The 27,433-nt window shown below is 52.9% G+C and overlaps 1 protein-coding gene across 2 annotated transcripts in view; it reads left to right on the top strand.

The window, feature by feature from the left end:
• The window catches only part of LOC111153538 (spleen associated tyrosine kinase), a 39,517-nt gene extending 13,873 nt beyond the window's left edge, over positions 1–25,644 (top strand). The window contains exons 6-13 of one of the 2 annotated variants that reach the window (XM_022512603.1): positions 962–1,030; positions 8,187–8,274; positions 8,726–8,903; positions 11,316–11,525; positions 12,424–12,613; positions 18,746–18,886; positions 19,520–19,632; positions 23,427–25,644. In XM_022512603.1, coding sequence (XP_022368311.1) covers positions 962–1,030; positions 8,187–8,274; positions 8,726–8,903; positions 11,316–11,525; positions 12,424–12,613; positions 18,746–18,886; positions 19,520–19,632; positions 23,427–23,499 — 1,062 coding nt within the window. In that variant the 3' untranslated portion in view covers positions 23,500–25,644. The remainder of the gene's footprint in view (positions 1–961; positions 1,031–8,186; positions 8,275–8,725; positions 8,904–11,315; positions 11,526–12,423; positions 12,614–18,745; positions 18,887–19,519; positions 19,633–23,426) is intronic. The other variant, XM_022512604.1, reaches the window with a different exon arrangement.
• The last annotated feature ends 1,789 nt before the right edge of the window (positions 25,645–27,433 follow it).

Raw genomic sequence — 27,433 nt, 5'->3', positions numbered from 1 at the left:
CAGAATGCAGCTCTCCCTCCGCATCTGTAGGAGGTGAGTGTGACTGGTCCCCGCATCTCCACGTGGGCTTGCCCAGCACACACTCCTGCAGGGAGAATCCTGCCTCCCTGCCTGCTCCCGACTCTTCCAAACAGACACACAGGTTTAAACCCAGAGGAGGAATCGGGTCCTGCTCCTTTTTGGGGATCTCGGTGTGGACCTTTGGTGTCCTTTAATACCATCTCTAAAGCATAAAAATCCTCTCCCGTGAGTGTGCATCACGTCCCCCTTTTTGCCTGTTAATCCTTAAAAAACCACCGGCAGAAAGCGGAATGGCTGTCCTGCCCACAGTAAGGATGGTTGACCGCCCCCGGGCTGTGCCCACATAGCAGCAGGGAGGCTCTCGGGGGCAGCCCCTGTCCCCTGATTGGCAGGGAGGGAGGGAATTTGCTAAAATACCAGACAACTTCAGCACCCACGCCTAAAATGGAGCCCCTGCGCGGAGCCACGCATCACCCAGTAGCTTCAAGAACTCAGATATCTCGGAAAATCTTTTATCGACTGCATGTCAACGCAGACAGGAAAAATGCGCCTGCCCCACGTGTCCAAATCAAGGAATTCCCACAAACCACGGGACCAGCCCCCGGGGATGTAGTAACACAACTGGGCACTTACTTCTGGTTTCTTTAGAATGATCTGTCTCATTCGAGATGTAGTATCTATAGGAGACGGGGCTGCTGAACGGGACAGCCCTGACTCTAGAGCTTCCCATGGGAAATATGAACCAAGGTATTTTTCCAGATCCTTCCGCTCAGGGGGCGGGCTTTCCCTGAAACCTCCCCCATGACCAGGTGCGGCTGGCAGCATCCCTGCGGGGCACGGAAGGGGTTGGTGGTGTGGACACAAAGCCAGACGGAATAGCATGTCATGTGTTTGCTTTCTGAAACATTGACTCTCCCCTCTTTGCCGTTATGGTTTCTAGACGTGGTCGGCGGGTGGAATAATTTCCAGAATCAAATCGTACTCCTTCCCCAAGCCCGGCCACAGAAAGGTGCTGACGTGTCCCCTGCTTGCTATCCCCCGACGTGGCAGGACGGAGCCACACGCTCCTTCCCCGCTGCCCTCCGTGTGCGCTGCACCCCCCCCGTCCCGCTGCTGTGCGCTCCCGCCTGCCATGTGTGGGTCCCAGCCCTGCCGCCCCGTGCGCCCCTGCGAGCGTGCCCTCCCCGCTCCGTGTGCGCTTGAACGTCCCGCGGTCGGCACGGGAGGGGGAGCCTCGTGTCCAGAACCTGCTCCGAGCAAGCCGAGGGATCTGTTGCCGAAGTGGCGAGCTGCAGAGCACGGTGGTCGATTGTGTCAAGTATGTGCTGATGGAAGCAGGGGGACCGGGGGTTTGTGGGGGCCAGACAGGGAGCGTCTCGGGCTGTTTATGGCGTGGCTCCCCAGGGCCACGAACCCCGCATTGAGGCTGTAGAACACGTAGAAAGTCAAGTCTGGAATTCAAGGGTTAGAAGTTCCTGTTTCTTCATGAGGCAGTTCAGTTCGACCTGGGGTGTATTTTGGGGTTTGGTTGCGTGATTGAATTGCGAGGGAAAAAGCGAAGGTGTTTTTTTATTGATTTTTATTTATAATGAATCATCTCCATATATGTGTGGGTGTATGACTTATTTTTGTTTCCTTTGTATTTTTTCATTGGTGGTAGAAAGTTGATTCTTTTGTTAATAATTATTTCCATTTTCTTACCAATTGGTTTTTTTTTTTTTCAAACATTTCAACCATACAGGTGGGTATTGACTCATGATGCAAGTTGCTGAAAGTACAATGGAAATAAAAAAGCATAAAATCTGAGGTTTTGTTTAGGGAGAATTTTCCAGGTGGGCAGTCAGACTGCTCCCAGGTGCTCCCAGACTGCCAGGTGCTCCCAGTCCTGCTGACGATAGATCAGAGACGAGAGTTGCGTGCGATGGTCAGGGAACAAGTTCTCTGATAAACGGAACGGAGTAGCTGTCTGTCTGAACGTCACGTGGCCAGGTGCTGTGGACCAGCCCACGGAGCCTCAGCGAGGATGTGGCAGTGTTTTGTGGGAGCTGCAGTCAGGGCTGCCCGTACCAGGGCAGGTGTGTTAGGAGACGGTGACCAGGTTGTTAAGGGACACATTCTCTGTGTCCGGTGCCTCTTTGTCCCACCGCTTGGTGTTGGCCAGAAACCACCAGACCCAGCAGGTGACTGAGGCTGTGGCATGGAAAAGGTCAGCATCCACCAATGCAGAACCCTCCGTCCAGCTGCCCCCCTTTCCGACCCACGTGGCCTGGGACCCCCTGTGGGCATGCATCCCTTCTCTTGGGAGAGACATGGCACGGGCCCGTAGCCCAGCAGGAAATAGCCACAGTGATACAAAGCATCTTCTGATTCAGGGACCTTTCCAATCCAGAGGCCTCTTTTTGAGGCCATAATCACGGACTGAGCTCCAGCTAGCGACTGCACTGCCATGGTTTGGTGGTCAAACACAGGATGCAAGAGCATTTGGCCAAACGCGGCATTGACAGCCCTTCAGGGAACAGCTCAGGGTGGGACACGTGGCCTCCACGGTGCCTGGAACCCCTTACTTGCCAGCTCCCGTGGCCTCTCCACGCCAGGGCCTGCATGGCAGCCGTGGAGGAAGCCCTGCGGATGCGGGCCACGCCACTGGTTGCCACTGCTCATGCATTCGTTATTCCCTTTATGATGTGCCGACACACAGCCCCCCGCCCACGTGCGGGCCCAGAGATGGGCAGTCTCACTGTGCACGGACCACATGCCGTGTGTGGCCACATGTTCTGTGGCTCTCAGTGCAGTGTTCCGGGATCCTTTGAGGAAGTGTGACCACTTAGAGATTAGTGTGTAAAACACACACACACTTATCTAAGTACACGTATGCCACACGTACATGTTTAGAAACACACACACCTCTACATGCGTGTACCCACACACACACGTACAGGTGTCGCACAAGGACTGGCCTTACACAGTGAGAGGGACTGACTAGGCAAATCCCGTATCTGCAGGGCAGACCATCAGGAAAAAGGGTTCTCGACTGATTAAGCCAGGCTCACCCAGTGTAATCTCACGAATTTAAGTCAGCTAATTAGGGATTTCAGTTATATCTACAGAATCCCTCCACAGCAGTAGCAAAATGACACGTTGATCTAATCACGGAGGACTGGAGCTCAGACTAGCCACACAGACCCATCAAAAAGTCAGGAAACAGCCTGGTGAGAAGAGACTCACAGCTAAGTAGGTTGAAGCCGGCTTGTTTCACTTGCAGCAACTAAGGAAATACCCAGAAAAGATGCAGTAGGTCTTTGCACCAAAGGAGAGCATGTGTCTGTATCTTACACTATCGAAATATCAGTAAGACCACCTGAAATATCAGTAAGACTACCTGAAAATAAAGACATGTCATCAAAGGAAATAATAAACTGGGAATCCATATGGGTCATGATACACAGGCAAGGTTAAGATCTTTAATATATAAAGAAATTCTGTAGGTCAGTAAAAGTTTGAACTAGCAGGCACATGGCAAAGGATGTCAGGAGGTAGTTTGTAGTAAAGCAGATATAGTACCTACTTAGGAAAACATAAATGTAGAAAAAGCTGTTCTGTTTCATAATAAGAGAAATGCAAGTGAAAACTAGGTGCTCTGTTAAGTTCACCTGTGAAATGGACCCACGTAAAAACGGACAGGATGTGCAGTGAGGGTGTGGTGAGTAAGCCCTCCCACACTCGGCTGGAGAAGTGTGAGATGATGAGGCCTTCAAAGAAGGCAAGTTCACAACATCCATCCAAAATAAAACCACATAGGGTTTCTTACTTGCAATTTTGTTTCTAGGTATGTATTATTCTTCCCTCTAGGTGTAACTATGTGTCCATGAAAGTATTTATTCCAGCACAGTGTAACTGACAAAGTCTGAAACAAACTAGGAGTCTGGCATTGGGAAATAAACCAGTTACAATGAAAGTCATAGGGTGAGAGGCCGCCGAGGTCTAGAATTACTTCCAAAATCCAGTGTAAATTACAAACAAGGGATATGTGCTGATAGAATGTAAAATATTCTGGAAGAAATACAGAAACACAGCAGTGGAAGTAGTTACTGTGGGAGCACAAAATAGGGGTGTCAAGGAGACTCACGTTCCACCGTAAACCCCGTGTGCCTTTGTAAATTCATACCTCTCGAATTTAATCAAAAATTTTAAAAAGAGAATTAAATATTAGAAAGTAATGAATCTGATAAAGACTGTGAAAATACTTTTCTGGCAAAAAAAATAAAAAGGCTCTTGCCTATTTAAATTTATAACAACTTGGAAATAGGCATTGAATTTTCATAGATGCCAAAAATATCAATAAAGAAGGATTGTGTGATTTAAGTTATGGATTAAATGTATTTTAATTGCTCATCAGAAATATTTCTAGAAGAGCTGGTGTTTATGTTTCCGCAAATAGAGGAAGAATTTTCTATTAATTAGGCAGTCATGGGAAAGGACTTACAGGAATTATGTCAGATATCCCATCTGTTTAGATAAGGTGCACATGACTTTCTTGAGTTTGTTAATTTGATCGGTATACATAGTTTTTTTTTTTTTTTTAAATAATTCCGGCCCAAAAAGGACATGTCAGAACTTGAATTAATTCAGGCATGTGGGCAGTTACTGAAAAGTAGGCTTTGACTTGAAGAGGACTGTTAATTAGATATTAGAGATTCCATAATAAAAACTTAAGAACAGGTCTAATTTAAATTTTTTCCTTAGAGACTGGGAATACTTTCGTCCTAAAAAATGCAAATGAAGTTAAGTAAGTACAAACGTAGATATGATTCATCCTCCTCCCTGTCCTCCATAATAAAAACTCAAGGGACGGGTCTGTTTTAAAGTTTGCTTCGATATTAGGGACACTTGGCCGTTAAAAATATAAAGATGAAACTAACCGACGAGTGTCGGTCTGATTGACCCTCTCCCCTCCCCGCCAGAAAGGCTGGACGTCCTTAAACGAATGAAGCCCTTCCTGCACCTAGAACCAAAGTATTTGTCTTGATCCTTTAGGCACAGAAGCCTGTGCTTTGTGAACTGGCTGAGTGTGACAACAGCGTCCTCAAGGGCCGGCTTCCAGCTCCCCACAATGCGACGCAGCCGTCACCTGTGGCTCCGAGGTGGACGCGCGTTCAGACCCTTTGCTCATGCTTTATTCCAGCACCTGCCCTGGTGACTGGACCCCTGAAAGGCTCTGTTTGAATACGCAGTTCGCTAGGGTTGAGCTGGAAGAGCCAAACAGGGAAACGGCTGTGAAGTCCCCCTGGCAGGCGGTCACGGCGAGGTGCCGGGACAGACCCTGGAGAAGACGTGTTGCCCTGGGGTTATCAGGGACCACCCCACAGCCCTCCGCTCCTGCGGTCGGGAGGATGGATGGTGGAGGTCAGGGGTTGGTTTGCGGGCACCCGAAGCAGACGTGGTCACACGGGCTGCCCTGGGCTGTGCGGTCTTGTTTCCCTCGGGACCACGGCTGCTCCCGCAGAGACTGGAGCCGTGCCCGCCACAGCAGCCCGCATTCCGAAGCCTGCGGGCTTTCTTTGTCACCGCGTCTGTGGTCCTCTTTCCTAATGCCGTGCCTGATCGGGAGAGGTCTGTCCGGAAGCCTAAACGTGAAGGTCTAGGAATGGACGTTAGGACACAGCGTGATGCTCCCAGGTCACCGGGAGAGCAATGCTCGTGCACTGCGTGCACTTCTGCCCCCAGAGGATCGCGGGCCAACACATTTCGGTCTGCAGCTAAGCCTGGCCGGTAACAGGTCAGGAATCATAATATAAGACCTAATTTGGTCTAATTTTTACTACTGCAGAGCGACCAGTTTTTAACCTCCTTTCATAAAACTTAACAGGCAAACGTGGTCCTTGGAGGGCGAACACGAAGGTAGCTAGTGCCACCTAGTGGTGGCCGGCAGGGTGACTGCACCGGCTCACACTCCAGGACACCTTCTGCTCTGCTCTACGGGGGACCAAGGTGATGGTATTGATTAGGGCAGAGAAGAATCACCAGATGTAAAGTGGAAAAAACAATGACCGATGATAGAATGGGCCGGCAATGTGTTTTTCACTAAGTTCTAATGCGAATCTGTACATTTATAATTTAGCATTGTTCTCTACAAAGTCTTTGAATTTTTTCTGGCCGAGCATTCAATCCCAGAGGGTGTTGGGTGTCCTACTCAGCGGCACACCCATCAGACACTGCAGGAAAGATGGGGCTGTGTGTTGTGACTTGACCTTCATCATCTCCTCACACCGCCCCGATAACCGACATGACAGAAAATGTCCCATTTCTTCGGAAGAACATTCTCTCGAGGGCTGTGCCAACCTCTGTCCCAGGGAGGTGACCCAGGACCCGGGCAGGGGGCGGATGCGGTGACTGAGGGACTCGCGGGGCTCGGCCAGGCTGGGAAGGCTAGGAATGGCCCGGGGCCTGCGTGACCTTCTGCCCACCCGAGTGGGCTTGGGCTGGGTGTGTCCAGGACCACCAGCTCTCCCTCAGTCTTGATGCCCTGGCGTCCTTGTCCTGCATTTGTACACTTGTCCCTCTGCTTTAGAATCTCCCCCACAGGCTTTTTTTTTTTTTTTTTTAAATTGAATACTGTTTCCACTCTGGAGTTCGACTGCAGCTGAGCCCAGGGCTAATGGGAGGCCTGGGGTCCCCAGTCTCTCTGAGGACAGTTCTGTCGAGACAGGGTGGTTGTGGCCTAGACAAGAAGTGGACCCACAGGACGCCCAGTCGCCTGCAATCTCAGGCCGGTTCTTAACAGAGGGGGTCGTCACTGGGTCGTCACTGGGATTACCCACGCCTGTTTCCCTCCGTTAGTGTAAGGCTGGAGAGAGCTCCCGGTTCTAAGACACTATCTCCATTCGTTCATTCACGGTCATTCATTCAGTCGCTCGCCGGTGTGTTTGGCACAATTTTATCGCGGTCCAGCGGTGGGCAAGGCAAAGTTCAGACGCAGGGAGGGCGCGGCTGTGCCCCGGGCCTTACGCGGTTTTTGCTAGTGGTGCGTCCCAGCCCCTCGGTGGAGCGCGGGAGGAGCGCGGGAGGAAGGCCGGGCGAGGCGGAGAGCGCGGAGCGAGCGCACCGGGAGAGCCCCCGGGGTCGCCGTGCCGGGAGCAGCAGCTCTGTGGCGCTCCGCACACGGGTGAAGACGGAGGTCCAGGTTTTGGAGATGGTGGTGGCCGTGGTGCCCTGTGACCCTATCATCGTCCTCTGGTTCCCCGGCCTGGGACGTCAGGCAGGCAGACAGGGACCCCGTGTGTGCCGTGGGTTAGGTCACGTGTGCAGGGAAGCTTGATGTCTCTGTGTCTTCACATTCCTCCAAACCCTGGCAGTATCTCGTGGCTTCCTGGCCAGTGCTTGGGCCCTGCTACGGGAAACGGCTGGCTGACCCTCGGCTGACCCTTCCGGTCAACTAAACAAAACTAACAAACACACCGGAGGTTTGATTTGTGATTCTTTTTCACAAACCAAGTGTAGTAGCAACACCCTTGTTTTAAGAGGAGGCGGCGAAGGCAGGCTGGGAAGACTCAAGACAGAGACTTCCAAAAGTGAAAGGTTATAGGTTATAGGGGCGTGAGGAGAACATCCTTCCCCAACTCCGTCACCTCATCGTGCAAATGGATGTAAATCAGATCAGTCATCAGGAAGGTCGCCGCCCTCCGGCATCCCATCCACAGAGCTAGATCTCCACAGAAGTTCAAGTTCAGGCGGAAACCAGGACCACATAGACGTTCTGGAGTTGGGATGGGGGAAGTAGCTGGTGGATACCCTGTGTTTTTTTTTTACATAACTTCATATGACATTAAATTGAGCAGAGAGAGTTGACGGAGGGAGAATAAGTCCAGGGGGTCATGTGTAGGCAGACATGACGTTTGAAAGGGTCTGTGACCGGGGCCTCTCTGAGACCCGGCAGCCCCTTGAGCTTCACAGGGGCCCGAGCTCCGTCTAGCCCCCACAGGGTCCAAGCAGTCGCCCGAAGAATGAGATAAGCCATGGTGGCTTTTTTTGTCTCTGTCCCTGACGCTTTCCTTTGTCTTCCCCGCATACGTCATAATGTGATTATTTGAAAACAAAAGTCATTGTGCAGATCAGCTCAGCGGTGTGTCCACGAAGCCAAGTGACCCGCTGTCCTCTGTGTGCTTCAGGCCTCCTCGTCCGCAGGGAGCCGGCCCGAGAGCTCCGTGACCTTCAATCCTTACGAGCCAGACCGGGGGCCCTGGGCCACGGACAGAGGTGAGACACATGCGGTTCCGTCCCGGGCCATTTGCCTCACAGCAGCAACGGAGCGGGCTCGCTAGCTCAGCCCCACACAGAGGCTTGGCAGGTGCATGGTGGGCGCCGCTGCTCGCGGGGACAGGTGGCAGAGGTCTCCTGTGCGTGCACCACGGTGCCCTTGTGCCTGACGTGGTCTTTGAGGCCTCCGTCTTCACCTCTGGCACGAAAGACCCCTTTCTGGGCACATCTGTGCAAGAACGGGGGTGAGTCCCCTGGGGATGGAGGCGTTTTTGCTAACCCCCCAACACACTGGGAGAGACTGTACCCTGAGCGCTCGCTGGCAAAACAGCCGTCAGGGGAGACCAAGGTCTGGAAAGGCAGGTGTGACCGTAGGAGGCAGGAGCGAGTGATGCTGGGATTTCCAGCAGGGACCCAGCCCCGGGTCCCCTGTTGCTTGACTGCATTGCAGATGCCCAGAGAGAAGCCATGCCCATGGACACCGAGGTGTACGAGAGCCCCTACGCCGACCCCGAGGAGATCCGGCCCAAGGAGGTCTACCTGGACCGCAAGCTGCTGACCCTGGAGGACAGTGAGCTGGGCTCCGGCAACTTCGGGACCGTGAAGAAGGGCTACTACCAGATGAAAAAGTAAGTCACGGCGACACCTCCGCACGGCTCGCCCTCCCGCGAGCTGACGTTCTAGAAACCGCCACACTACACGCATCCCGGGCATTCGGCCCCAAACACAGAATCTAACCCAGCAGGGCCAGATCCTTCTTCGTGAACGGTGTGTGGTTCTCCCTTCACGGTGCGGCTACGGTGAAAGCATTCCTTGTGTATGTTAACTCTGCATATGCTGGTGACATAGTCCGCTCGTGGGAGGTGTGCCTCTTAGAGCATTAGAAAGTAGGAACCTGCGAAATGTCGTAAAATGAGAACATCCTCTTGTTACCACCCGTAACCAACAGTAGTGTTTTTCTTACTTTCGGGTCTTTTTAAGCATACATATAGGCAGGTACTATTCAGTTAAATTTTAGTTAAATTACTCAGTGACAACAACACGGCATTTTTAAGTATTTTATTTTATTTTTCAAATCATTTCTTTTACCCAGAAAATTCCTGATTACAGACATCATCAGTGCAATTATTTATCTGCTTTTTCCTATAATTTCAGATAATAATCCATACCGTACAATAGCTAGAATTCCCATGTCACTGAAATTTCTATACCTCATTTGCTCTGTAGAAGGTGTCCCAAAGAGTGTCCAGTACAAGGGTCAGACTGTATAGTCCTTCGAAACAGACCCTGTCTCTGAGTGTGTATGTTTGAATTAGTACGTTACTGATACAAATAGAGCTGGGTTTAGTTGTTTGATGTTATTTTGAATTATGACATTTTATAGATGTTTTATCTTGAGTGGGTGAATTTACATGACTCAAGTGTCAAGAACGTAGGCAAAACATGCACAGAAACTCGTGCTTGCCGTCCCGTTTTTCTGGATGCGTGTAATTGACTGATAGGCTCGTTTGAAAATCCATGCAGGCACATCACAGTCATTTGTGAAATGAATATAAATTACTCTGTATTAAAGCATGAATTTCTTCAACTAGTTCATGACACTTAAATTCCTCACTTAATTAAATACATATATTAAAGGAGACATAACTACGGATATGTAATGTCAACTGGAGGGTTTGGGGAGAGGAGAGACGTTTCTATTACTATTTACTTGAGTGCTCGTTTTCTTCTGCTAAGGTGACCTTATGGTTTTTCTCCTTTCTTGCGTTTATGTGGTGAAGGCCACTGACTCTTAGATGTTAAAGCCACCGCGACTTCCTGGGATAAACCCCTCTTGCTCATGAATGAGAATTCATCCTTTTTCATAAATCACTGAACTGAATTTGCTAATACTTCTCTTAGAATATTTGCATTTATGTTCACGAACGATACCAGTAAATGATCTTCTCGGAAGTTTCTTTGTCCAGTTTTCGCATCAGGCTATACTGCTGGTCTCAAAATAACTTGGGAGGTTTCCCTCCTCTTCTCTTCTCTGGAAGAGATGGCAGGTGTTTTCTCTTCCTTCACTATTGCGAAGGATCACGAGGCTTCTCTTGTTCACTTCGGCCCCTACCTCGCGCCGTACACGGAGCAGTTCCGGGGGGACGGTAGACGCAGCTGTGGAAAGGCACCACGACGCCCTGACGAGAGAAGTGCGGGGAAGCATTCCACGACAGCAGGAGGGGCAGGGAGGCTCCGGGGGCGCTCGCACAGGACCTACAGGTTGCAGTCCGTGTGGAAACACTTGTTAAACTCTACACCGACGTGGTCTGGGTTTTTGTGAACGGATGTTAGATTTACTCCACCGTTCTCTTATTTTACCGTCTTATTGGACGGTTCTGCTTTTATTCCCCCCTTTCGGAGTTCAGCAAAGGAGCTGTACTTCCTGTGGGGAGGGGGGAATCCCATCCAGAGAAATGCCCTTTTTCAGATCACGCAGAGTGACCGTCATTCGTTTATGTCCCGCTCTATCCGAAAACTTTCAGGAGGTCAGACAGGATCTACGGGATGCTTTTATGAGCAAGTGAAAATCGGCTTTTTTTTTTTTTTGCAAACTTGTTACAGCTTGCTTAAAATGATCAATGCTCCATTTTAAAAGGTGTTTCGTAAACCATGAGCTTTAACAGTGTAGCCTTTTTAGTTCTGCATCCGGAGATTCGCTTTGTCATGTATGGAAGGAACGTTCTACTCACCCACGTTACAGATAGTCGGAGACAGACCCGCAGAGGTTGGAGGAATCCGTGCGTGTCGCGGCTTCTGAGGTTTATTTGAAAATGATTTGCGTGTCCTGTACTGTTCAGGCTGTGTTTGGCCGGGCGTCTTCCAGCAGCTCCTCACGATCTGTAGCTAACGCGGGGTCGCCCCGTCTACAAGACGGGAGAACACGGCCGCGGACGTCTCGATACATGGTTTCCGGCGCAGCAGTTATGCTTCCTGGAAGGTGATTCCGTAGAACGTAGCCCCTCCAAAAAGTTCCTTATGCGCTCTGGTTTCTTCCGCAGAGTCGTGAAGACGGTGGCCGTGAAGATTCTGAAGAACGAGGCTAATGATCCCGCCCTTAAAGACGAGTTGTTGGCAGAAGCGAACGTCATGCAGCAGCTGGATAACCCGTACATCGTGCGCATGATCGGAATATGTGAGGCCGAGTCCTGGATGCTGGTCATGGAGATGGCCGAGCTCGGTCCGCTCAACAAGTACTTACAGCAGAACAGGTACCTCGAGGTCCCCGGCAGCTGACGCTGTGCCGGACAGGGCCCGCCTGCCCGGTGTACGTCATCGCCTGAGGGCTCTGCTGGCCCCCCACTCGGGGACCTTCAGGGAGGAGGGGAGAGAGCCGTAGTCTTTGCGTCAGATGCTCCCGTAGCTCCTCCGGTGCTCAGGACTCCAGCCTAACGATTTGGTCCTGGTTCTCCTTTCCTCCCTCTGTACGGCCCAGCGATAGAATCAGCCTTAGAACACCTTGGCAATCAGTCTCTGCTCACTCGGCAGAGCATGCCCTACCTAGGCAGAGAAATATTAAAACAAACATTTTAAGAGAAGGTACCAGTGATTGACGTCTTACGCGAGCGGCTGAGCTCTACGTCCCCATGAGTAACGCTGAAAACTTCTGTTGCCGCTGACCGACAGCCACCGCAGGTGGGGGACTGACACTGTGCTGGTCTGAAGCCGCTGCTGAGCAGAGGGGCTCCCGTGGAATAAGTCATAACCGGAGCCTCTGGTTACATTGTCCCGTGTGATATGTTACACGTGTGCTCTGCTTTGATTGTGTCTCTAATCAGCACAGGAGGAAGGTGCCATTACCCCACTTTGTGGGTGACAAACAGAGTCGGACTTGGTTTTGTTCCCTGTCCAGTGTGGGAACGAGGATCCAAGCAAAGCCTGGCCTGTCCACCCCAGTCGCAGCGCACCTTGAACGTCCTGGTTGTGCAAGACCAGGCTCACGGGGCTCGGTGGGGAGCGGCTGTAAGTGAACAAGGGCATCTGCCGCCACCTGCCACTCTTAGGAAGAGTAGGAAATGAGGGGATCCCTCCGCCTGCATGAAGAGCCCGGCTGGCCGTCCCCGGTGCACTGTTGTCCGCCGTCACTAATGACCCGTGTGTGACTTTCAGGCACGTCAAGGACAAGAACATCATAGAACTGGTTCACCAGGTTTCTATGGGGATGAAGTACTTGGAGGAGTGCAACTTCGTGCACAGGGATCTGGCGGCAAGAAACGTACTGCTGGTGACGCAACATTATGCCAAGATCAGTGATTTCGGACTGTCCAAAGCACTCCGTGCTGACGAAAACTACTATAAGGTAGGAATGACTTCGCCCGTATGGTGAGAATCTGAAATGCAAGTGTTTGTGTCCTTTATTTGATTATGTGAGGGTTTCAGGAAGCAACTTGCCTATTTAAGAAATGTTCTTGCTAAGCTTTGATTGTATTGTTTTAAAAAATGGAAATACTCATATATCGCAACTTGACTTTATTCCAAATAGTATCTTCCAAACTATTTCTGAGAACAAAAAGGAATCAAGGTATTAATTGATAACTCATTAAAAAACAAAACAACATAGAATTGCTTCCTTAACTTACTTCGGGAAAATGTGTTGGACAGGTTGATTCTTGTAGAATTTCCCAGAGCCCGTCCCTGACCCCCCAGATGAACTAATAGCAACTCGAGGAAGGGAGACACACAAGAAACCCTCATGTGAACTCAGTCACCCTGTGGATGGACAGTCTAGGCTGACCAACTGGAAAACGTAACGGAAGTGGGACCCAGATAGCGAAAGACCAGCCAAAACCAGATCTCCAACTCTCCGGGTGCCCGGGGGTTCAGCTTTCTTAGAAACAGACAGCGCATCCTGGAGCTCGCACTTGAGGATGGCACGGTGGGGACCTCGGGGTTGCCCTGAGCTCCACACCCTGGAGCGCCTGGTCCCCCACCCACCCGCTGGCTTCTCTCTGGCACGGCCGCCCTGCAGGGGGCAGATGGGCACAGCACGTCTTGGTCAGCTAGGGGTCGGCATAAAGGATAGGCAGCAGGAGCGGAGCTGCCCCACAGAAGCTGGTGCCAGAGCAGAGCCCCTTCAGAGAAGAGGCACCGTTCGAAAAGCACCGAGTGAGCCCTTTATGGACACGGCTGGAAAGTGACATGGAGGAGGCAGCGGCCCAGAGGGACAGCCCCACGCACGCGCCAGAGAAAAGCAGGCCTCCCATCGGAGGCACTTTGGAATATAAGTTTCGTTGTGATGATTAAAGGGAGAAGAAAATCGAGACTGAGACTAGGACTCGAGGAGGATGCGGGGAAGTTGAGATAACAAATCGTCCCCAAACTTAGTGTGTTAACACAATACCAAGTGTGAATTGACGCGCAGTTCCGCGCTGGGGTGGGGTGTGGGGGTTGGCGCGTCTCTGCTGCTCACAGTGCCTCAGGGGCGGTCCCAGGCGGGCAGGAGGATCGGCTCCCATTCTGCTCACTTGCACGGCTAGAGCCTGATCTCCTGTGGGCTGGGGTCCAGGATCTCTGCTGCGGCGTACCCAGGCAACCTAGCTCCCCTGCACATGGCCTCTCCGTGTGGCCTAGGCTTGCTCACAGCATGGCGGCTGGGTCCTGAGGGCGGCTGACTCGGGAGGCAGGAAGAGAGGCTGCCGGGCTGCCAAGGCTCAGAGTCACACCCACCTCCTGCTACAGGACACGGCACCAAGGACCCACTGCATGGCACCGCCCAAGAGATCAGCAAAGCTGGGACACCTGGAGACAGCTAGGAACCAGGAGGAACGCCGGGGCTGCCACTGTCGGCCCCACGGTGGGAGCCACCATGGTTCCCAGTGACCTCCTGTGCAGAGGCCCCCTGGCAGCCTTCGCCGCTGAGGACCTGTGGCTGTTTGGACGCCCCCAGCTTCCGTCACCGAGCATCCTGCTATGGACCCCCGTGGGCTGTACCACAGAGAACTCCAGAGGCGTTCGGTGCTGAGAAAACCGCCAAAAGCACAGTCTTTGCAGACTCTTTGCCTATTGCATTTTAAAGGTTTTCACCACAGATATTTCCACGCGCACAGAGAGTGGAGGCCTGAGTCCCTCCCTGCTCCCCATCCCCCACTTCCTAGAACCCAGGACAGCAGCCAGCTATGCAGAACACCAGCCCAGACACCCACAGCTGACCTCCACCCCCAGGCTCACCCTCATTGCTCTCGCCCGCCTCTGCACCCCTGCACGCTGCCAGCCCACCTCCCCTCGCTGCCCTCCCCAGCTGCGCATGTGCTGGAATGAGCCTGTGCAGCTGTGGGAGTGCACACGGACAGCCAACTCGAGGATCGTGAAGATCAGGGAAACGCAAGAGCATCACAGTAAACTGCCAGTAACTGACCCCAAGGAAATGGAGATGCCTGAACTGACACGAAATTCCAAAGAGTTCTTCTAAAAATGAGCAGAGAGCTGCACAGAACACAGATAAAGAATTTTTTAAAAAATCAGGAAAATGATACAAGAACAAAATGAGAAGTTCAACAAAGAGATGAAGAACATAAAAAAGAACCAAAAGAAATTTTGGAGCTAGAAAATACGACGATTGAACTGAAGAAGACCATGGAGAGTTTTGGTGGCAGACTAGGCCAAGCACAGGGAAGCATCAGTGAACCCAAGGACAGGTCATTTGAAATGATCCTGTCAGAGGCGCACACAGAAAATGAGATGGGGAAAGAAAGCCTACAGGACCTGTGAGACACCATTAAGAGAAAAAAGTCCCACATTACTGGATTCCCAGGAGGAGGAGAGAGGAAGAAAGGGGCAAAAACTTACTTTTAAGAAATAATGACTGAGAATTCCCAAATCTGGGGAGAGATTTGGACATCCAGACTCATGAAGCTCATTGGTCTCCAAACAAATTAACTTCAAATGGATCTTCTGCAAAGATTATGCAGAAACCATACAGGCCAGGAGGGGGTGGGAGGATGTATTCCAAGTGCTGAAAAGAAAGAATTGGCAAAGGTTACTTTCATGCATCAAAGTTGTCCTCTAGAAGTGAATAAAATAAAGACTTTTCTAGATAAACAGAAGTGGAGGGAGTTCATCACCACTAGACCTCACTTAGAAGAAAGCTGAAAGTTCTTCAGGCTGAAATGAAAGGATAGAAATTAGTAACATGAAAATATGCAACACAATGGTAGAAGTAAGTATATGGTCAAATTCAAAATATCCCAATACCACAACACAGTGTTGTGTTGATCACTTAACTAGTAGAAAGATTAAAGGACAGGGGTATTACAGATCCCTATAGCTACAATAATTTGTAGCAGATACATAGTATAAAAAGATATGAATTGTGACATCAAAACCATAAAATATGTTGGGAAGAAATGAAAGGGTAGAATTTTTGAATACAAGTGAAGTTATCACCTTAAAACAAACTGTTATGTTTACTAGATGTTTTATGTAAGCCTCAGGGTAATCAGAAAGCAAAAACCTACAGGAAATACACACAAGATGGAAGAGATTCTAAGCATTCTGTTTTGGAAAACCATCAAATCACAAAGGAAGACATCAAGAGAGGAATAAAGGAAGAAAGGAACTACAAAGCAGCCAGAAAACAATAAGAGGGCATTTGTATGTTTTTACCTATCAATAATTAATTGCAAATGGATTAAATTCTCCAACCAAAAATATAAGGTGGCAGAAAATTTTTTTAAAAAAATTGACCCAAACTACATGCTGCCTGCAAGAGACTCACGTTAGCTTTAAGAACACACGTGTTTGAAGATGAAGGGATAAAGATATTCCTTGAAAACGGAAACCAAATAGTAGCAGAAGTAGCTACATTTATGTCAGATGAAACAGACTTTAGGTGAAAATCTGTAATAAGAAGCAAAGAACATCATTGTATTTATGATGGAGTCAATTCATCAGGAGAACTTAACAATTCTAAATATGTATGTACCCAACGTTGGGGAACTTTCTGAATATGACTGAGTAAATAGATAATGACACATCTGAAGGGAGAACTAACAATTATACAATAGTACTAAGGGTTTCAGTATCCCACTTTTAACTACGGATAAGTTATCCAGACAGAAAATGGATAAAGAACATTGGACTTGAACTGTACTTTAGGCCAAATGCACCTTAACAGAACTCGCAGGTGAATTCTACCATTGACAGGAGAATTAACACCAGTTCTTCTCAGGCTCTTCCAAAAAATGGAAGAAGAGGAGATGTGCTCAAACACATTTCATAAAGCCAGCATCACTCTGATCCCAAGGCCGGATAAGGATAGTATCACAAAAGAAAACTATAGGCCAAAACCCCTGATGAACATACGTGCAGAAATTCTCGATAAAATGCTAGCAAACGAGGGGCACCTGGGTGGCTCAGTCATTAAGCATCTGCCTTCGGCTCAGGCTGTGTTCCCAGTGTCCTGGGATTGGGCCCCACCTTGGGCTCCCTGCTCTGCGAGAGGCCTGCTTCGCCCTCTCCCTCTGCCCCTGCTCGTGCTCTCTCGTGCTCTCTGTCAAATAAATAAATAAAATCTTAAAATAAAAATACTAGCACGGTGCACTGCATTGATTGGATGAGCGATAATCATATGGTCATCTCAATAGATTCAGGAAAAGCATTTGACAAATTTCAGTACCCTTTCGTGATGCGTACATTCAACAAAGCGGGTATAGAAGGAACAGGCCTCAACACCACAAAGCCATGAGGACAAGCCCGCTACTCCCACCGGACTCGATGGAGAAAGATCGAAAGCTCTTGGTCTAAGATCAGGAACAAGGGAAGGATGTCCACGCATACCCTCCTACGGCATGGAGGTTCCTCAGACAGTTAGAGATGGAGCTACTCTATGACCCAGCATGTTGCACTACTGCGTGTTTATCCAAAGGACACAAACGTAGTGATTCAAAGGGGCACCTGCACCCCCACATTTATAGCAGCAATGTCCACAGCAGGTGTTTAAGGAGAGACTTAAAGTGTAAAGTGCAAAACATATGTCCCGAGCTCTTCTACCTCCCCAAAGGGATATATTATCCATCTGTACCTGGATGTAGATTTTTCTGCAAAGATTCAGGAAAAATGATCAAACGTGCCCATCTCTATGGAGGAAGATTTGAAGTTGGTGGAGAGAGACCTCACTTTTCGACATATTTAGGATACGTCAAAGGGTTATCTTTGTATCACCTCGAAATTCAAATTCTAAAGGCAATAACACCTGTAACTATATTGTTCCCAGCTTTGGAAATCAGAATCTCGAAGTAATGCATTACATGACTGAGGTGGAAGTGTAATCAGAGCGCCACTTAGAGACACCCATGGTGCCTGTGGTCTCACAGCGATGTCCGGGGCTGGCCCCCCGCTGACCCACCGTAGGGCAGCCCATCTCCCTCCTCCCTCCCCCCAAGGGTGCTTGTTAGGGTAGCCACCCCCCAGGAGGCAGCAGGACTGACTTATGCATTGAACACCAAGCCCCAGAGGAAGGGATTTCCGCTGGGCACAATTTTGATCTCTTTACTACCCCCTTACTTTTTTAAATTAGAAAGTTGAAAACATTTTTGGAGCACTTGGCTGTCTCAGTGGGTGGAGAACGTGACACTTGATCTCAGGGTTGTGAGTTCGAGCCTCACGTTGTGTGTAAAAATAAAATCTTAAAAAAAAGAAATGTTTAAAACATTTTTTGACCAATACTAGCAGTCTGCGACAAAATGATTAACATTGGCTTAAAGCCATAGCTAGGCACCTAGTAAAAGTTGACAGTTCTTGGGAATAGCCCAGTGTTTCTTGGAGCACAACCGCGAGGCTAAAAATTCGGGCCTGACTCTTTGCATCGGCACAATAAGCTCCATGAAGCTGTGAGTAGAAGACGACGAGAGGGGACAAGAAATACAGCCTGAATCTTAAAACCATAATTAAATCTTAAAAGTTTAAATTTTTTAAGATTTAAATACCTATTTTTTTAAGATTCAGACCAAATATGTACGTGCACATACACACCCACACGGCATTTCGTGAGTCATTTTATTCCTTTTTTTTTTTTTTTTCACTTTGGCTAACACACGTTCGTTTTATTTGTCGACATAAATCTCACCGTCTGAACTGTTTTTAAGTGTGCAGTGCAGTCACGTTAAGAACGTTCCCCGTGTTTACAACCATCCTCCAGAATTCTCTGAAACTCTGTCCTCCTTACACAGCCTCTCCCCTGTCCCCTTTGAGCCCCCGGTCCCCGGCAGTCGTCTCTGTGACATGGACCCTCTCGGGGTCTCAGCTGAGTGTCTTCAGGCACTATCGCTACTGTAGGGACTTGGCCGGCTGAGTTCACGGAGTCTTCCTGTCCGAAGCCCGATGGCCCTCCATGGCGTGGACACGGACATATCCGCGGACGCTTGGGTGGTGCGCACCTTCTCCCGCTGGGCGCCCATAGTCCTGTTGTCACCGAGAGTCTCTGCTTTGCTTTCAGGCCCAGACGCACGGGAAGTGGCCGGTGAAGTGGTACGCTCCCGAGTGCATCAACTACTACAAGTTCTCCAGCAAGAGCGACGTCTGGAGCTTCGGTGTGTTGATGTGGGAGGCGTTCTCCTACGGGCAGAAGCCCTACCGGGTGAGCCCCCACCATTTCGGTTCTAGCTGCGTGGCTCGCGGAACAGACAGGCCCGGATGATTGTCACAGGACGGTGAAAATCCTGAACTCAAAAAGTCTGGGCTCCCTGTCGAGTGCCAGTGAGCCGCGGCACGACCTCAGTTCATTCTAACCTGGCACGTGACATTGACCGAGTAGCGTACTTAGTCTCGCTGGGCTTCACACATAGAAGTACGCATGAGAGACGCCCACGTCAACATTGTAATTGGAGTGGAAAGAGATATTTAATCCTGGCTACTTCCAGGGTTAAACTGACAGTCTAGCTAAAAATTTTAGATTTTTTAAAGTCAAAATATGTATGCCAGGAAGGGCATATGTGCTAGAATACAGCTTATAAATTCTCACAAGTGGGTGTGTCCATGAAGCGAGCCCCCAGATGATGAAACAGGAGGCCCCCGCGCCCCCCGAAGGCACAAAGTGTCCCCCAGGGGCAGCCCCGTGTGACTTCTAGACCATGGGTTAGGGGCTCTTGTAAGTGAAATAGTGCAACGTGTACTTTTTGCCTCTTTGGGCCGGGGTAGGACTTAACCTGTTGATGTGCTGTGTTTTGCCGAATGCTGTCTTTAATAAGGCTGGCTATGTTTTGCATTTTAGGGCATGAAAGGAAGTGAAGTTTCGGCTATGCTGGAGAAAGGGGAGAGGATGGGGTGCCCCGCGGGATGTCCGAGGGAGATGTACGAGCTGATGAAGCTGTGCTGGACATATGAGTGAGTACCCAGCATGCCCTGCAGTTTATGCAAAGGCCCTGAGGCACATGGGAAGGCCCTGGAAAGAAGCACCCCCCTCTGCCTTTCCATGAACCAGGGCTGTGCTCCCTCCTAACCGAAGAGCTGTGAGTGGCTTGCTTCCTGGGCCAGGCTCTCGTACTCTTCGGTACAAAGAAGTAGTTTAGACAATGAGCTCTAATCCAGGTGTCAGAATTTAAGTGTAGATGCTGTCAGCTGGGGGGGAGGGTGGTCGGTGTAGAAGATGTCGGTGGGAGTCCGGGCTGGCGCTGCATCCCCCTTTTGGCAGTACTGGACGGCGGAAGTACTCAGCAGGGCCATGAATGTCATACTTGCCTGATTCCCAACCACCTTTCCTGGCAAGACCAGGGGCATTGTCCAGGCCGCAGGAAGCACTTCCCCAGAAGGGACTCAGACCCGGGACAGTGGCTCTCAGCGATGGCCGAGTGCCATCAGGCATTCTGCCTGGATGTGCACGAGGTGCTGTAGGGGATGGTGTTCAGGGCAGCTCCCCAGACCAGAGACATGCATCACAGCGGACAGGCAGGGACACGGCCTCTGACCTTGCCCGGATCGGAGGCCTGTGAGTGGGCTGTGGGGAAACCCTGACCCAGGGGTGTGTCTGTGAGCCCTCGGAGCTCCGAGGTGCCGCGGGTCTGTGATCTATGGGAGCCGTGTGCTTGCCCGACCGTGGCTGTAACACTCGGGGTCAGGTTTGTGGCCAGCGACATGGGCTGATGCAGCAGAGCATCCGGAGGGTGGGGAATACTCCAGGTGCTTTCAGATGCCTCTCGGGATGCTATAACTCCCGGAGGGCCATCGTCCCCCACGGCTGGGAGGGGAAGAATCTAGAAGGCCCGCAGGGTCAGCCCCCAGGGGAGAGGGCAGACATTCCCTGGCTGACGCCGTGGACACGGCCCAGGGAAAGGGCCTTTGGTGGGGGTCCGATGGAGCCGCTGGGAACAGCGCAGGCTCGTCCCGGCCTCCAGCAGGCACCGCGCACCCTGCTTGGCTCTGGAGACCCCGCAGGCGGTGAGGATTCACTGGGAGCTGAGCCCCAGGTTGGAAAGGGGCTCTCAGTGCCTTCCCTCCATGCACTTGGGTCCCAGGCTCTGGCCTAGGCAACCCCTTCCCAAGGACACTGGGTCAGGTGACCCCCAGCAGCAGGGCAAGGCGGCGGGTCAGGCGCAGTCCTGGGGAGGGGACTTACTAGACGTAAGCAAGCTTCTAGAAGAAGGAAACTTCTCCTGCGGCGGGTTTCACCGCTGCGCAGAAGAATGCGCTGGAAATCATTCTGAAACACATTTTAAAACCTGGAATTAAAATCAGCTCTCAGGGAGATAGTTAGAATCAGTGTTTTGGCATTTCACGCTAAGACTGAGATGTTCATTTCTGACTGCCATCCTTTGTGTTTGCCGATGACGAGGGTAAGGATGGGCAGCAGGAGGCTCACGGTGGGGGCAGGTGTGAGGGATGCCCCGTGGGCTGGGGTGGCCAGGATGCCCCTCCCAAGACCCTCAGCTCCGGGGGCACTCATGGCTCAGGGCACCCGATGCCGGCGCTCTGCCTGCCTGTCCCCACGGGACACGGATGGCCCCTTACACGGTTATCGGTGGCACGGTCCACAAAGGGAGACACGCAGGGGACATGGGTCTCCCGGGTCCTCACCAGACTTGTGAGCTCTCGGGAGCTTTGCTTCTGGGGCCATGTGTGCTCACAGAGGGGTTTCAGCTGCAGCAGCGTGAGCCCTGCAGGTGGGGCCGTCTTTCCCACGGCTTCCAGCCTAAGCATGCGCTCTGGCGAGTTCCATGTCGCTCACGGAACACCAGCCACGGACTGCAGTGTCGGCCAGGTTACAGGACTGATGGCAGTCGGTGCCTAAGATGAGAAACGATGGGCCCTTCTCAGTCTTCGATTCGTTTTCCAGCAGAGCCGCATTTCTGAAGGTCCAGGCTCTTCTGGTAGTAACCCCAAACCAGGTGGGGGACAGGACGGGGGTCCTGAGACTCGGTCTCAGTGTAAGTAGTGAGACGATGTGCCCTTGAATGACAAAGCACCGTTTTCTTGGGCACGGCCACCAAAGAGCACTCATACCAGGAGATGGTCTGGCAGCCGGGTCCCCGCCCGGGGACCTCAAGACAACACCCGGCCAAGGTGGGCGGCAGTGGCTGCCATCACCCAGCTTTCCCTGCAGACCCACAGTGTGTCCCAGAGCAACATTCTGGGGACTTTCCATGGTGGGGGCCGGAGCCCTGTGTAGGCAGCTGGACCCCCTGGACCTCTGGCCTTGCAGAGGGGAGAAGGCATTCCGAGCACACCCGCCAAGGTCACACTGAGGGCGGGGGGTGTGTGTCAGGGCCAGAAGGGAAGATGGTCCCTGAGGAAGATGGGGAGCGGGGGGCCGGGGGCCTCAGTGTGTTTACAGAGTCAGTGCCTGGCCTGTAATTAGGGATGCCAATGGGGAAAACACTTGCGAATTAGGAGAATTGGGGTCTCTGCACCCTGAAAAATGGGCTTCTGCCTGATGGAGAAAAGCCCGGGATACTGAGGATCCCTGAGGTCGGGAACGATCTAAAGGGAACTCAAAGTGCTTCTTAAAGATCATTAAACCTGAGCAACGGGGTGATGTTGCCTGGACCATCTTGAGGCCTACTACCCCCGGCTCCCTGCTCTGCTCCCTCTGAGCGCCCTGTCCCGAGCGCCCCAGGATTCACGTGGGCCGCACTCACCACTAGAGGTGCTGTGTGCAAGCCACCATCCCATAACCCGGGGCAGGGATCGGGGAGCCTCACGGAAGGCCCAGACCCTGCCCAGCTAGAGCCCACGGGCCGGGGGAGGGGCGGACAGGCTATAAACAAGGTCGGGAACCCATGTGCTCTCAGAAGGTGAGGAGTCCGATGGCATTTCAGTGCTGATGACACGGCCCAGGGGGTGTTGTACGTGGGACTGGGGTCTTCGAATACTTCCCGGGCGCCTGGCTGCCAGGGGACAGGACTCGGGAGCTCCAAGCATTTGGGTCCACGGAGCTGGAGGAGAACGTCGGGTTTTGGAAAGTCGAGGAGGTGCGCTCTTTGTAGAAGGAGGGAGGCCGTCCGTCTGTGTCACAGACGTTCAACCCACACTCCTGCACCCGGGCTTGGCCCCCGGCCCTCCTTGACCACGGCTTGGCGGCCAGAGGCATGGCTCGCACCACGACGCCCGAGGTGGCCTGTGTCCCCAGCCATGAGCACAGACGGCCGCTGAATTCCAGGAGTCCGTTACGGCTTTTCCTTGTCTTGAAGGCTGTAGGAGAAGCCGTTTATTCAGGTGCCATTTGACAAAACCCATGCGGGCTCTGTGGAAACCGCGCTCTCTTGTGGGGGTGAGTGATTCTGGGTCCCCGGGAGCCTGCCCCTGGCTGCCCTGCCAGACCACAGGGAACCTCTCAAAATTCCAGTCTGAATGTGGACACTTCACCCAGGGTGACCTCAAGTTCTGGTTCACTTCCGGGGCAACTCTCCCTGCAGGCAGGGCAGCCCCAAATGGAAGCAAAATAAGTTCTGCTTCGGGGCAGGTTCCCACAGTTCTAAGAAAGCTTCCTTCCAGCTGATGCTGCCGCGTGGGGGCGACAGGTCTAGGACACGCTTGGAGTTTAATGCAAATCAACGGCAGGTGTTCACAGAGTCCCGGGCAGTATGACTGCGGTGGGGAGGGCCCTGGGGGGCGCGGCCACAGGCACCTGTCGCGGGGTGGACGGCGCGTGCGGGACAAAAAGTAACGGGGTCTCCCCTTCACAGGGTGGAGAAGAGGCCGAGTTTCGAAAATGTGGAGCTGCGGCTGCGCAATTATTACTACGACGTGGTGAACTAAGGCCCCCGGCCCTCCGCGGCCTCCGGGGGACTGGGGGGCCGGGCCACGAAGCCCCCCAGCACCTGGATCGGGACAGCGTCCGCCTCTCTCCGCCGTCGGGACAGCCAGCTTCGCGCGGGCTGTGCTGCGACTGTCCCCCGCGCGGCTGTCACCCCAGAGCCCGCCTGAGAACATGCTCTCCGCAGAGCGCACCCTCCCCGCAGAGCCCGGGGAGAAGGACCGCAGGCTCGGGGGGCCGTGGGTTCCTTCGTGTTTCCCGTCTGCGCAGCGTGTGGGGCAGGTCCCGCCAGCACCCGGGTCGGCCTCCGACCGTCCGGCAGCCTGGAGGCGGCCCCGCACGGCCCGGGCTCCGCTGCCTCCAGAACCTGGCTCCCACAGGTCCCAAGACTGGGCCCTGCCCGGAAGAGCTTTCCCGGCAATGAGTGTGCTTTGAGACTTTACAAAAGGAAGAAAGAAAAAAAAATCAAGCTGGGCCAGTCCAGCTCCTAAGCTTGTAGCCAGTTAAGGGGGGAAGAAAGTCTGGATGTTGTATTTGCTCTGTGCGTTTGGAGACACGAGACCCAGATCCTCGGGAAAGGCAGGGCTGTGGCATGAGCTGACCTGGCGGCCTCCTGCCCCCCCCCCCCGAGAGCCTCTCCCCTGCACACCTTCCTGGGGGGCTGCTTACATGGAGATGGCGGGTGCCTGTCCCCTTGGGCCTGAGCAAGGACAGACGACGGCGTGCAGGGGCTGTCCTCTCCACAGGGAGGTCCAAACCCCTCTCCCCTAGAGAGATGGTGCCCCCAGAAACCCCGACTTTCTCTGTGTTCATAGCGTGGGGGTGGGGTGGGGACAAGGTGGGGGCCAAGGTCATCTCTGCGTGAGTTTCCTAAGATTGTATTAATTCATAATAAAGCCAGACCCTGAGCCTCGCCACAAGCATGCCTGAGTGTGACCTTGTCCTGGAGACACGGGACCGGGAATTCTCTGCTAGCTCTCTAGTCGCCCTGGAGTCACGTGCGAGCTTACACAGGTCATTGGCCCATCTGTGCCGTTCGGAAGTCAGAGGGAATTAGCCGTCCTTCTTAGGTCAGCTGAGACCCATAAGACACAAGACCCCGAGACATTTTAGAGTGTCCGTCTGGCGTCTTGTCAGGAGGGTTGTCCCCTCCAGTAACCGGGGAGGAGGCCGGGGGGACACAGCAGTCGGCACGCGGCTCAGCCAGAAGCAGACAGGAGTCCCGCGTCGAACTGGTAGGGAGATGCGTTTAGAACCCACCTGTGCTGTGTTTTTGTTTTGTTTTTGGGATTGTGCTTGCTGGTGGATTAATCATTAATTGATTAATTGATCATTAATCATTTTTGTTAGAGAAGGTCCTGGCGTGCTGAGCAGATACTCAGAACAGTGGCAACACACATCAGAGCCCCCAACATCAACAAGCTGTGGGACACAACCGTGCGGTGGGGCCCCCCGTGGATTTGGAGTCACGCCTGGAAGGGCTGGATGGAGCGTGGGGACCTCTGAGCAGGAGGCCGCGCGTGGAAGGCTCCGTGATGCGGACGCGCGCCGTCTGGGAGGGGAGGGTCCTCACCAGGCCCTGCTGGGGCTGGAGCTCACGGGCGTGCCGCCCTCCGCCCGGTTCTCCCTCCCCAGGCCTGAGCCCCCTCCTCGTGCCTTCCCTTCTGGTCTTTGTTCTGCGGGAACAAGGCAGCTTCATGGACAGACATACTGCTCAGGGCAGAACCAGTCACTGCTGGGGCCACGTGCACACCCCATGTCCCCACTGCGGGACTGGAGGTTTCCATAACACAACCATAACCCAGTCTGTGGTGACGGGACCGCTTGTGGTTTTCATGTGAGCGTGTCCCCACGCGGGCTGTCGCCAGCCTTGGTTTTCCTACTGGACGGCAGCGTCACGGTCCCCCCAGCCCCATGACGGCCGCCTCGCCTGGACTTCCACACGCACAGGTGACTGCTGGGTCCTCCTGCTGGGCACTCCCCACCCCAAAGAGCACACGTCACCATTTCAGAAGAATGACCTTTTGTCACCAGACTTTTCTTTTTTCTTTAACTGACTTTTTAATAAGAACTTTAAACTAGCTTTGTGATGATTTTCACGGAATACTGTAGGTTGTAACGTCAAATAAACAGTGTTAAGCAGCATCGTGAAATGTGAAATGTGGTGTTTAAAAAAAAAAATGCTAAGTGCCCAGTTGAGTCCTAAGAAGACGGCTGCACAGAGATACCTGGGAGTGGGTCTGGGGGCTTCTCTTGGGCAAAGGCCTGCTGAGGAATTCCTGGGGGCAGGGGGTCTGCCCAGGGAGGGCCTGATAGCCCACCTCGTACCCTCAGGGAAGGGGGTGATGATGCCGGGAACCCCCACAGCACAGGTGTGCCAAGTGGCAACAGAGAGCACCAGTCAGTGGGTCCCCAACACCAGCCGTGGCGGGTCCCCTGCACCGGGGGAGGCTTGCCCACCAACCGGCGCGGACGCCTGCGAGTGCAGACTCCCAGGCTGGGGGCCCAACTCTGAACATGTCAGAGGGAGCTCCACCTCGTGAGGACCTGCAGGCCGGCTGGGCGGTGACTCAGGAAGCCAGCGACCTTGACTCCGAGCCTTCAACCCTGGGGAGGGCACAGGAACCGCAGCGCCGCAGAGGCAGGGACGTGAGACAGCTCTGTCGCCAGGTGAGCTCGGGTAGAGGGATTTGAGACCCAGGATCGTGGCTCCAGGTGCGGACAGACGTCAGAGCAAGTCAGTGAACACATTCCGGGTGCAGGAAAAGAAGAGTCTTTTCCAAGAGCCGGAATGAGAGGTGGCTTTTCTGCAGACTCTATTAGGGTAGGATAGACGGGGCTGATGGCTCCACGTCATGCTACTTCTGGACACCCCTCATGGCCTTGGGAATGGTGGCCAGGGACAGCCGGTCCTCCCCAGTCCCTGCATCTTTCTCGGTGTTGGGAGGCAGGCAAAAGCAGAGCCCAGCCCTGCTCCTGCTCCTTCCCCTGCAGGCACGTGGAGAAGCAAAGACAGACCCTCCGGGGCTTCTGCACCAGCGAGGCTGAGTCCCTGCTGGAGAGGCTCGGGCAGCTCGGCTCGGCCCTGCCCGGGAAGGGCCCCGGTGCCCAGCAGCCTACTCGCAGTTTGAGGAGCTCAGCAACAGAGACCTTTCCACACATTCGCGCCAGCTCAGCATGTCCCCGACTTCTCTGACCACAGCCCCCCCATCATGCTCAGGGCCTGTTAGCAACACGGAGCTGGCGATCCACACACAGGCCAGAAAGCCGCACATGAGGGAGGTGGCTCTACTGGGGACAAGGGGCGCGGGTGGGGAGCTAATTCTGTCCCTGACGTCAGCTGGGGAGGCTGTCTGCTGTGCTACAACCGGCCCCGTCCTGATCTCACATGTGGGTTCCTTACACACCCTGTTCTCTCTCGCGCACACACACACCCAGGACACGTACAAGCAATCACTCCTTCAAAGAAAAACAAGCAGCAATGGTAGCATCTCGCTACACCGGGGCTGCCCAGGGCACATACTTGGCGTTTCACCACCTAGAGCTCTTTTGAAGGCCACGTAGGATGTTGGAGCTTTGCAGAATTAGCCTAGAGGGGAAGAAAGCACTTCCCTGGAGCCACCGCTGACCCACCCACTGGTGACATCCGCCTGGTCTCCCTGCACACCCTGAGCCCATGGCACACGTCTGCTTGTCGGCCTCTGTCTGTCTCGCCGGTCACGGCCCCCTCGCAGGGCGTCAACTGACCACGGGTCACTCTTGGCGCACACACTGCTCGGCCGGGGTCGGCTCCGGGAGCGACCTCGTTATCGAGCTGTTATTCGACCAAAGCCGTGAGTCACAAGGCAAGGCCTCACCGTCCCTGAGGTCTCGGAATGACTCAGTTTTCCATGCCCGTCATGACACTGTGGAACAGTGGGTAAGAAAGCCATGTTG

The sequence above is a fragment of the Enhydra lutris genome, unplaced genomic scaffold (genome assembly GCF_002288905.1).
Source record: "Enhydra lutris kenyoni isolate GAN:26980312 unplaced genomic scaffold, ASM228890v2 scaffoldscaffold33, whole genome shotgun sequence".
In the NCBI taxonomy this organism is placed as follows: domain Eukaryota; kingdom Metazoa; phylum Chordata; class Mammalia; order Carnivora; family Mustelidae; genus Enhydra; species Enhydra lutris.
This window is presented reverse-complemented; position numbering and strand designations above follow the sequence as displayed.